Here is a 12,369-nt window from a genome sequence, read left to right on the forward strand (position 1 = left end):
GACATTTTTACATAATTCTAGTGATATCTATACTTGAGAATCAAATTTGTAGGCAGTAAATTCTCCGAACTGTGAATACGATAAACCAACAACATCGTTGCCAGTTTGTAATGATAGATATTCTAGCAATTTATCATTTAATCATTGACATGCAGCAAAATTATCATATTAATGATCGTTTTGTATTTGTTAAGGTATATAATAAAATGTATTTAGTAACATCAATATTTATGTATAATATTATATTTATATACAATACTTATATATAGAAAACATCTAAAGTACGATAATATTCTTTGTAAAAGTCATACATGACAACATCGCATTCTAGGACCGGTAGAAAGGAATAGTAGATCAACGTTGTCATAATATAGAGAGAGATAAATTGCTCATTGACTTCCTAGCTTAGCATTCAGTAGCGTATCGTTCACACTGTTGCAGTGACTTTTAAAAATTAATCTTAATATAATATGATATGAGACTTATATTTAACTTTGAAGTGTATACTTCTTATCACAAAAAAACACTTACTTTCAAATTTCATAATTTTGTACAAAACATACGAGACAAAGAAACTTTCTATGACATTTAATGACAAACTATAATTTTTTTTAATGACATTTTTTGTTTGTTACAAAAATTAATTATCAAAAAGGCAGGTAGAGATATTTACCCTACTGTTATTTCAATGAAAGGTTTCTTTTCATTGGAATTACTTATATTTTAAATATACTAATTTACATAATTATGAAAATCCAATTCTGAACTTGCCGATTACATGAAGTGAACTTTTACTTTTAGTGAACATATAAACACTCACACATATATACTATAATTAAATAAAATAAATCGAATCGAAAATACCTAATATATATATATATATATATATATATATATATATATATATATATATATATATATATATAAGAAGTATTCATTTTTTTTAAGAGCAAAGTATATTGGTACGTAATGTATTTTAGTTTGAAAACTAGGTTAACAAAACAAACTTACTTACATACGAAAGTAATCTTAATAAAATGGTTCGACCTCCACAGGAAGTTAAAATATTAATCATCGTATGAAGACGACTCGTCGGCTGATGAAGAGTTATCGCGATCACTATTATTTACATTGATAATTAATGGTTCAACCGAAATGTCCACTTTTGTGTCTAAGTCCCACATTCTATCTTCTTCTTTTATAGTGTGTCTTATACAATTTTTCCAAGACTCAGGTGTGACATTTTGTATGGCAGTAGCTAACAAGCACTTCACCTCCTCCATTTTAAAACTCAAGTTTTCCCTTGCCACTTGGTTTTTTATTTGAGCCCATATAAGCTCGATAGGGTTCAGCTCACAATGATAAGGAGGGAGGCGATGTACAATTATGTTGTTTGCACGAGCCATTTCATCATCATCATTTTGGCTTTACAACCCTGTGTGGGTCCTAGCCTCCCCAAGAATTTTTCTCCAGTCGTCCCTATCCATCGCCTTCCTCCGCCAAGCACGTATTTCCATATTTCTCATGTCTTCATCGATGTTATCTAGGAATCTTGTTCTGGGTCTTCCTCTTCTTCTTTGACCAATAGGTCTATCAAGGAGCGTTTTTCTAGCTGGGTCGGTTTGCTCCATCCGCATTACATGGCCTACCCACCTCAGACGTCCTATCTTTATGTGTTTTACGATATCTGGTTCCTGGTATATCCTAAAGAGTTCGAAGTTGTATCTTCTTCTCCAGACACCATTTTCATTTACCGCTCCATAGATGCGCCTTAGTATTTTTCTTTCGAAACATCCTAACATGCTTTCATTGCTTTTTGTTAAAGTCCAGGTTTCTGAACCATATGTTAGGACTGGGCGTATTATTGTTTTGTAGAGTTTTACTTTTGTATTTCTTGATATAACTGTAGATTTAAAAAGGAGATTAAGCCCAAAATAGCATCTATTAGCCGTGCAAATTCTGCGGTTTATCTCGAGCCATTTCATCGACTGCATATTTCTTGAAAACGGGTATATGTATCCTCGCGAGGTTTAATAATTGTACTTTCAACATGTTGTCATTGGATGGTATATTTTTTTGAGAGAGCCAGTTGATTATTTAACCTTTTCGCCAGGCAGTCGTTGGTGATGGCTCCAACCGTCGACTGTGGTATGACGCATTGTCCATAACAACGACAGAATTTGCTTCAAGGCTTGGTAGAATATTTGAAAACCAACCTTCGAATCTTTGAGCGTCCATTTCCTCATGGTAATCGTTGGTTTTCTTGGATTCGAATAGTAACAAGCCGTTGTCCAAAAAACCCGAATCGCTGCCTATATGTGTTATTATGAGCCTCCGTCCTTTACCCACTGGTGTTTTTAATCCTAATGAAAGCTCTTCAATGAAGGCTTGTCGACGACTTTTAATTTCCAAATCTTGCCACACCTTTGAGACAGTATGACCTTGATTTAGCCAAGTTTCATCTAAATAGTATACTTTTCGTCCTTCACGACGATACTCTCGGATTTTTTGTGAGTAATTTCTCCGCCACAAAACAATTTCATCTTTCTAAAAGAACACTATTCCTGCTTCTTTTTATATATTTACTGTTCATTTGTTCTAATGTTCGCAATAAAACACGTCGTGATATTTTGGGTATTGAATTATCGGAATTTATTTCAACTTCAACTTTCTTTAAGGTTGGGATTTCGTTCCGAAAAAAGAAAGCATGGAATTTCCTCCGAATAGCATATTTGGTATGATCTTCAAGCTGAATGCGTTTTCTACCTCTGGTTTCAATGGTTTCAACAGGTCCATCATTCAATTTGCCTTCACTTTGTTTAAAATTGTTTACAATTCTGTATACACTTCTCGTCGAAACTTTAGTCAAATCACTACACAGGGTAACTACATCGTTGACCGACATACTTTTATTCCTTTCACAGAGTCCACAATACACATTGAATATAATAGTTTTTTCTCCTATCGAAAAATTTGGACGTCTTTTACTTTTACTGCTTTCACTTTCCATATTACTCACAACAGTAAAATAAGTGTTCACTGCTTAGATAATCTAATCGATATGTGAGTCATGTCCTGCGGTGGGGCCACGATGAGTAGAATACTATTTTGCTGACGTCACGTTGCGTAGCAACGACGAATAGAATCGACGGTTGCTGGGCAACGTGACGTCAGCAAAATAGTATTCTATTCATCGTCATCACACCACTGTTTACTTCGATAGCAAAACAACTGAATACCTGAGTAGCCGACTTTCACCGACTATCGCGGTTTTAGGGAGGTGTAACTATTACCGTCTAAACTAAAATTATTATTTATTGTAATTAATTCTAATTTATAAAACAATAATAAAAAGTAGTGGGTTGTACAGCGATGTAGTATATCTTTTCTAAGTAAAAATATTAAGAGAATAAAAGTTTTGATTCTAAAAGTATGTCGAGTGGGAGATAAAAAAAATTGAACGTATTAAACGAGCACTGAAAGATGTATGTGGCGTCCTTCATCATTTTTAGTGGCGAATTTTGATTTCTCGTCCCAAAAAACTCCAGCTTACCAAATTTCGTGTTGTTATCCCATGCCTATCACGAAATATTTAAAAATAAAAGTTTAACTTTGACCCCCTTTATTTTGGTTATTATCAACTTTCGTTCTAAAGTAAGTTGGTTTAAATCGGCCTATTTTAATCTCAGGAATCTAAGATTAAGTTATGGCCATTCGTTACCAAACACCATGTATATTATATTAATATATATAATAACCCAAATGTCAAAAATAATCATATTAAAATTAACATAATTATAAATAGGTACATATTTATTTAATACAAGTAGCTTTGTCGTAACTTATGATATTTTTCGTACGCCATTGGAAGACCTACAATAGCAATGAACCATCACTATTACTTTCAAGAATTTACTGCCTAGATTTCTGGATTCTGACTATAGTGATATTCCGAAAGATACCAGTCTTGAAAAACTCTGACATAAGAAGTGATATAGAAATTGCAATAAGAGGTCAAGAAAGCCTCACATAGTCTGGAACGTACAATATATCCTTAGAAATGATTTGTGTCTAATGAAAACACATTGTGATTGGATATAATAAGTATTTAGAATTTTCAGCCCCGAGTTCTGACGTCTTCCAACTGATCTTTTGTCCTGCACTTAACCTTCCAATATGATTTGGAGTAATTCATATCTTTCACCACTCAACATGACCCAAGTATTGTATTTTCCTCTCTTTGATTATGCTGAGTAATTCTTTTTGTTTACTCATGCTCCGAAGTACCTTAGAAAACATCTGATCATTCGAATTCTGAGCTCTAGACTAAGGTCTGATCTTGTAAAAAATATTTTCATGTTCATGAGTTTTCCTCGCTTGTTCTTGAAACTTTCTTAGCTGTATACAAAACTATATTTTCATTGATTCATGATTCATTTACTATTTCAGTTTTATGTGTTGTATGTAGAATTTTTTGAGTTTTTACTTATTGGATAATTTGTATTCGTTAATGTTTCAGGAAATAGTCGCATTTGGTCAGCTGGTACATATTGGGAAAGAAATAAATTTCCAAATCGAACGCTCTTTGCTCCTTATGCTTACAAGAAAATTCTAAACACAAGGAAATACAATGTCGAAGATTTAGCCAGATTGGACAAACCATCCGAAGTTTACCTAAACAATATATGGTTCAAAGATTTAAAATATCGATGGGCTTCTAATTTCGATAGTTTAGAAAAGTTCTGGCTGAAAATTAGGATACGATTCAACGAGACCGGGGAAACTACGATCAAATTTGAACATTTTCCGACATATTATAGAGGTGCAAGATTAGAACATGGACATTGGACGCAACCGTACTATGATTGCTACGGAAAGGTTCCTATGTGGAAAATTAAGTATGTGGCGCCATTCTTTGGTTGGGACAGTCTTAAAGCCAAACTTGAATTCAAGTAAGTATTGCACCTACATAACGTTAAAGTTAAATTTATTGTTATTCTAAAAATTTCAGATAATGGGAAATTTAGTTGATTAAACGTTTTAATTGTAAAAAATGATACAATGTTTTATTTTTGTTGAGTTTGAAACTTTCATGTTGAAAATGAAAGTTTAATTTAAATATTTTTTAATAAAATAATAAACTGTTAATAAAATAATAATATGATAAAAAATAATAATATTGTAGTAATTTTATTAATCTAATTTATTGTCTTTATTTATTATCAAAGGTTCTACATTTATAACACTTACAAGTTTATTAAAATCTTTATATATTTATTACAGTTTTACTCTTATCACTAAGAACTAGAACACAACTACTTTCATTTATTTACAATATTTATTTCGGACTAAAAACTCGACTTCATATTCAAAACTAACTGTAACTTAAATAAAAGGTTCCTCTATATTTATACTAAAAAACCGTTAGACTAGAATTCCGGCGATTCCCTTCGAACAGACGAGAAGGTCACCCGGACTGGTTTTTCATTTGACCTTCTTCTGGAAACTTCTAATCGTATGTGACCCGTCAGGTATTACCTGGAGTTTCTGCCGGCTGGTGTATGATCTAGAAAATACTTGAATGGAATAGAATTAGAAATATAATGTTTACAGTTTTATGAGTCATATTTATCGTAACAATATGTTAATATTTATTAACATATTCAAAGAAAATTATAATGATATTAGAAATAGGGATTTGTTTGTAATTTTTTTTTATTATTACATTGCATGTTTACAATCTACTCTATACACAGATTAATAAGTAAATAGTCTGAAAGTAAATTAACGTGAGTTAGGTACAGTCCAGTGACGGTTCTCGTAAGTATTATTGCGGTAGGTCTTCTGGCTATACTCTCCTCAATCTTCTTTCGGCAAGTGGTTGGGTGAATAAATTATTTATCAGTTCGTTGTTGTGATCAGTGGTGCGATTTTTATATTTTACTGAGTGATTCTTTATTATGTCCTTAAATAATGGGATGTCCAGATCATTGTGAAGTGTTTGGTTAGGTACATACCATGGAGCTTTACTTATCATACGGACTATTTTGGATTGAAATGTTTGAAGTGTCTTCGTATTTGAAGGTTTACTACAGCCCCATAGTTCTATTCCATATGCCCAAACTGGTATGAGTATAACTTTTTACAGAAGCAGTTTATTTTCAAGAGATAACTGAGACCTTTTGTTAAATAGCTAGTTCATGTTTTTTAGTTTAAGATCTAGTTGTTTCCGTTTAGTTTTAATGTGCGTTGTCCATGTAAGTTTTTTATCCAGATGCAATCTCGTATTTGACAACTGGTTTTATAGGAATGGAAGTATTATTAATATAAACTTGTGGACATTTTCTTGTTGTAAAAGTAATTTGTACTGATTTGCTAGCATTAACACTGATCTTCCATCGCTTAAGCCAGTTTTGTAATTGGGCTAAATGATTTTGTACTTTTTTTGATGCTACATTAGGGTCGATACCCACTGCCAAGATTCCCGTGTCGTCGACAAAAGTGGCTAAGAAGGTATCATTGCCGGTTGGAACGTCTGCTGTAAACATCAGATACAGAAATGGGCCCAAAACGCTACCCTGAGGTACGCCAGATTGTATGAAGTGGTAATTTGAGTAGTCTTCAATTTTGACTTGGAAGTAACGATCAGTAAGATACGATTTTAGTATAAAATCCTTCATGCCATACTCTATCAAATGCCTGTTGTATATCTAGAAACATTCCAGCGCAAAACTTTTTCTTTTCGAGAGTTATTTTAATTCATCATCATTTTGGCTCTACAATCCTGTGTGGGTCCTAGCCTCTCCAAGAATTTTTTTCCAATCGTCCCTATCCATCGCCTTCCTCCGCCAAGCACGTATTTCCATATTTCTCATATCTTGATCTATGTTATCTAGGAATCTTGTTCTGGGTCTTCCTCTTCTTCTTTGACCAATAGGTCTATCAAGGTGCGTTTTTCTAGCTGGGTCGGTTTGCTCCATTCGCATTACAATGCCCACCCACCTCAGACGTCCTATCTTAATGTGTTTTACGATATCTGGTTCCTGGTATATTCTATAGAGTTCGAAGTTGTATCGTCTTTTCCAGACACCATTTTCATTTACCGCTCCATAGATTTTTTTTTTTTTTTAATTATGTTTACTATTTTGTGGCATTGTTGGATGGTCGAGTGTTCCCTTCTAAATCCGAATTGGTGTTGTGGTATAATTTCGTTTATGGGAACAACTTGCTCGATTTTATGTAATAGTGTAATAGTAGCCTACAGAAAAATATTATAAAAATAGAAACGTCATAAAAAATTCGAAAATCATTTAATTGAAGAAGTGTAAAATAGATCCAGATCAAAATAAAAGAAAAGCATAAATTCCGGTCGTATAAAATTTTACAGATTATAAATAAAATTTTCGTGGAGATGTCAAGTAATAATTTGAAGCTGTTGAAATACTGGTGCTGGAAATACATTTTTTTGGAATACTGTTGCGTAATTAATTGTAAAAAGGGTTACAGTATTGTAAAGACAAAATTTGGAATTGTAGAGTAAAATAATTGTATCAATACATTGTGGTCAGCTTTGTACAAGGATGATTATGATGTAGACATTTTTTATATAAAGAGTGTCTGTATTGTCTATTTTAGAGTTAACAAAATTTGTAGAGTGTGTGAAATAAATAAAATCTGTTTTGCCATTTAAAAATATTCATTTTTAATCATTTATCAAATATCTCAATTTCAGAAGAATAAATCAAAATGTCATCCTAAATTTATCTCGGTACTTAATGTATATGATTAATTCTTCAATGTTGATAAGTTGTTTAAAAAAAAATATAAACAGTTTAAAGTATTCTTTGGAATACTACAATACAACATTGGAGACCTTACGAAAGTAAACGACCAAGAGGAAGACCACAGATGAGATGGGTTGATGACATTAAAAGAATAGCCGGAACAAATTGGAAATATGTTGCTCAGAATAGGGACCGATGGAAGGAGTTGGGAGAGGCCTATGTCCAAACATGGATGACAGAAGGCTAAGAAGAAGAAGAAGAAAGTATTCTTACTCCAATGAGGAATAACTACAAATGTCACTCACTACTGTCTCACTATTAGCACCAACTTCTATAATCAGTGGTTCCACTATGACCTCCATATATTTTCTAGTTCCCAGAACTTTTTTTCTACTGTATTTTTAACCTGCTCCACACAGTTTTTCCATTTTTCCGGGGTGATGTTTTATAAGACTGTTGGAGGTTTTTTACACCTGCAAATTTAAATGTTTTGTTTTTGGTAGCAACAAAATTTTTAGCATCAGCCCATATGAGTTCAATTATATTGAGCTCACAATGATACTGTGGTAAACGCAAGTCTTATTTTGTGCTCTAGCCATTTCGTCTACGACAAATAGTCTGTCTTGGGGCCACTAATTGCAATAGTTCCATTTTTAACATATCTTCATCGAAATGAATATCTTTTCCGTATAGCCAGTGTTTTATGTTATTTATTTATTATTATTTTTTAATTATCTGTAAGGTACTTTTTCAATTTTTCGAGAGTTATTACCAAGAACTATCACACAGTTTCTTCTAAACAGGGTAATGTACAAACCACCTTTCAAAACTCTCAGCGTTCATATCTTCATGATAATCGCACCCTTTTTTGACTCAATCATCCATAAACCATTTTCTACAAAACCTGTTTCACTCTCAATGTGTGTAATAATAATTCTTTTGCCCTTGCCCGATGGATTTTTAAGACCTGTTGAAAGACCAGACAAAAATCCCTACCTTGAAGATTTGATCGTTTCGTCAAAACACACATGAGATTTTGTGTGTCCTAAATTTACCAATGTTTCGTCTAAACAATAAATTGTTTTATTTTGTTCCCGAAATTTTTTTATGGATTTCAAGAAATTTCGTCTCCCCAAAATGATATCGTCTCGATCTAACAAAGCAACTATTTCTGCCACACCGTACATAAGTGATTTGAGAAGTCTATAAAATGTAGTGCTTTTAAAATTCTGCAAGCTTTCGTCCTCGTTAACAGCTAAAAGAACTTTCTGTATAATGGGTATTTCGTTAAAAAAATTGGTGCACAATTCGTCGTATGCCAGATTACTCGGTATCATCAGTTTTGTCTAATATAGTTTTCCTGGGCTTAGTCTTTTTCGGAGAAGAAAAACACATTTTTCCCTACTACTAAAAGAACGTATTTTTGACCGCTTTTTTTGGGTAACTTGCTCCGCAAAATCTGTAGAACTGGATATTTTAAATGACAAGTAAGGACGCACAACCTTGAAAAGTCTTAATAAAACTAAAAAATTACTACATACACTTTGAATTGGCAAACAAATAATTATATACACAAATATTTCATTTATTAGAACGAAATGCTTTCTTAATTCAGAAAGAAACGTTAAGAAAAAGTTGGCGTAGGGGAACAATGGGTCGACCTCACGTGTTTGATAATCAACAGTGTTATGACGTCATTTCAAGCTCCCATGCCTTCATCCGACACTCGGGCTGAATACCAATTCAAACACGGACAGGATAAGGAACGTCTCCTAATTATTTTCCACTCAAGTGGTTAGCGTAGAAAGGTGACCTCCGTGTTTATACCAAAGTAATCGTTTAAAATTCAATTCATAAATGGTCTACTTTTAGGGCCTGTACGCATGAGGGCGTTAGACGCTTAGGCCCGCGGTTTACCAGAATGTCGACAGCCAGTACAACTATGGAGTTAGCATGTATTTGGTTGTTACACCGTAGATTCAGAGCAAGGCAAATATGACAAAGATGGTGGGTGCACCTGTTGCCGAGAGGGGGCATTTGGGCCTGTAGGACCCATCGCCGGCTCTTTGGGCTTCTTCCTATCCCCGGAATTGGATCGGGTATTCACCATCTTTGGTTTGTCGCTGGTAGAAAGGTTAAATACAACCGCTGTTATAAATAACAGCTCCAGTGACAAATATCTGTTATAGATAACGGTTCCAAGGAACAGTTACAAAGTAACAGAGCAAAAATGGAAAACAGATAGGTAAAAATGATCTAAGTATTCCTTGACTTACGGAAGGAATAACTTAGTAAACAAGTAAATTAAATGGTATAAAAATATAATGCAAAGAAAAATGTTTCTAAGTGTTTCTTGACTTACGGAAGAAACAACTTAGGACAGAAATATAGATAAATGAAATATGTAAATGTGAGAGTAAAATATTTCTAAGTATTTCTTGACTTACGGAAGAAACGACTTAGAGTGGAAACATAAAATACTCAAAATATAAAACGAGAAATGCAAAAATGAAACAGATTATAGAAATATGTCTAAGTGTTTCTTGACTTACGGAAGAAACAACTTAGAACAGAAAATAAACAAGAGAATCAAATATAGTAAAATTTTTGCACAAATATTTATAAGTGTTTCTTGACTTACGGAAGAAACTACTTATAATAGAAAATAAGAAAAATCAAATATAGAAAAGATGTGAAAATATTGCTAAGTGTTTCTTGACTTACGGAAGAAACAACTTAGCATAAAATAGAAAATGAAAGAAACAAATGTATTAAGTATTTTCTTAATTTAAGAAAGAAAATATCTTAGATAAAATATCGGAAATAATAATGCAACAATGATTATGAAAATATTTCTAACTGTTCTTTTGACTTACCGGAAAAGAACGGCTAAGACGCACAATTAAAATAACAAGTCACATATTCAGAGAAATATTTCTAAGAGTTCTTTGACTTACCGGAAAGAACTACTTAGACAAAGTACAAATCAAAATATAAAATAGGAAAATCAAGATAAATATTTCTAAGTGTTCTTAACTTACAGAAGAACAACTTAGACACAAAATACAAGAAAAATAAACAATCAAAATAATCAAAATATCAAACAATCAGTACATGAACAAATATTCTAACCTGAAAAGGTCTGAATATACAATAATGCTAAAATAAAAAAAATGGTATATAGGAAATCAGAAATAAAACAATAACTTAGTTGGGACAATAATAGCACCGACTAGGTCTACAGTAGAAGAGGCAAGCTCGACTGATCGATGAGAGAAAATCTACCTGCTTTTATGTAAAACAAATCCTTTGTTTTACGTAGCGAAAGTGGAATTTCCCTGCATCGAATCAATTAGAAATTTGGATTTGGCCAAACTTGGAATTCCCAAGTATTTTGACCGATATCCAAATTCCTTGATGCGTCCGGCACGGCTGTCAGCTATCGGCTGACACGCCTCCGGAGGACACACCCTTAATTAATGATATATTGACCATAGGTCCTTTTATGACTCTATCCCAAATTGAGAAAATACTCTCCAAAGTATTTTAACTATTTCCGAATAAGTATAACATCTTTTGATTAACTATTAACTTGATTAAAAGAATGCTTATCACCGTGTGAAAATACAGTAATGGATGGGATTTTACCAGAAGAAAAACTCATTGTAACACTAAGGTATTTATTTATATTAATTTTTTTTATAATCAAGTTTCTTTAAACCTTTCTTTTAACAGGAACTGTTGTTGCATTTGGGAGTAGCTATTGTGCCTTCCATATTTAATCATGAGTGAAAAGTATAAAGACTGTTTCACTTTCTTCAAGGGAACAACGAAAAAAAAAAGATAATTGTAAGAAAACCATTAATTCTACGTTGTGTAATAATGCTGTGGGTAAAACTTCGTTCTTGTATTCGTCATATTCCATGTCCCAAAGACATCTTCTCTTTTGCACTTCATCGATGAACAATTTCGTATTAAAATTTTTAACTTCCATTATAGACAGATCACTTTTAAACACGGCACAGCGATATCAACAGGGCAAAAGCGCGCGCTTGATGTAAACATGTGTACGATCTCATACCTCTCATAGCAACTAGAAACGTGCCGCAAACGCGGCGTTTGAAGTATATTCTACGAGCGCCACGTTTTGACGACGTTGGTTCTACGCGCGCTTGCATGTGAACGATACCATTTATTCCTTGGTTCTTGAAATGCGGCGTTAGGCACACGCGGCATCTAACGCTCTCATGTGTACATGGCCTTAGTTGGAACAGTCAAGAGGACAATACAGTCGATGATCTTTATTAAAAACATTGTAACAGACATATCTTCAACTATAATATATTCACAGCCAAGTACTGCGCAAAATATATGGACACTACATGATCATCTTTCCGACAAAATATTGAGTGTTGACGTGTTATCGTTAAAGTGCGCTTTTTTTGTCCGATAATATATTACAATAATTGTATAATCAGATTCAAATGTTCTATTTTGTAGAATTAAAAGAAGTGAAACAATATTTGGTGATACCATTCATTGTTATTACAAAAGCAACTATATTTCTGATATGTATAAGTTCAAG

The 12,369-nt window shown here is 33.1% G+C and overlaps 1 protein-coding gene across 2 annotated transcripts in view; it reads left to right on the top strand.

The window, feature by feature from the left end:
* Window positions 1-12,369, top strand: part of LOC140439965 (uncharacterized) — a 57,714-nt gene that overhangs the window by 31,006 nt on the left and 14,339 nt on the right. For both annotated transcript variants that reach the window (XM_072530176.1, XM_072530177.1), the window contains exon 6: window positions 4,520-4,952. In XM_072530176.1, the coding sequence (XP_072386277.1) occupies window positions 4,520-4,952 (433 nt within the window). The remainder of the gene's footprint in view (window positions 1-4,519; window positions 4,953-12,369) is intronic.

The sequence above is a fragment of the Diabrotica undecimpunctata genome, chromosome 4 (genome assembly GCF_040954645.1).
Source record: "Diabrotica undecimpunctata isolate CICGRU chromosome 4, icDiaUnde3, whole genome shotgun sequence".
Classification (NCBI taxonomy): Eukaryota; Metazoa; Arthropoda; class Insecta; order Coleoptera; family Chrysomelidae; genus Diabrotica; species Diabrotica undecimpunctata.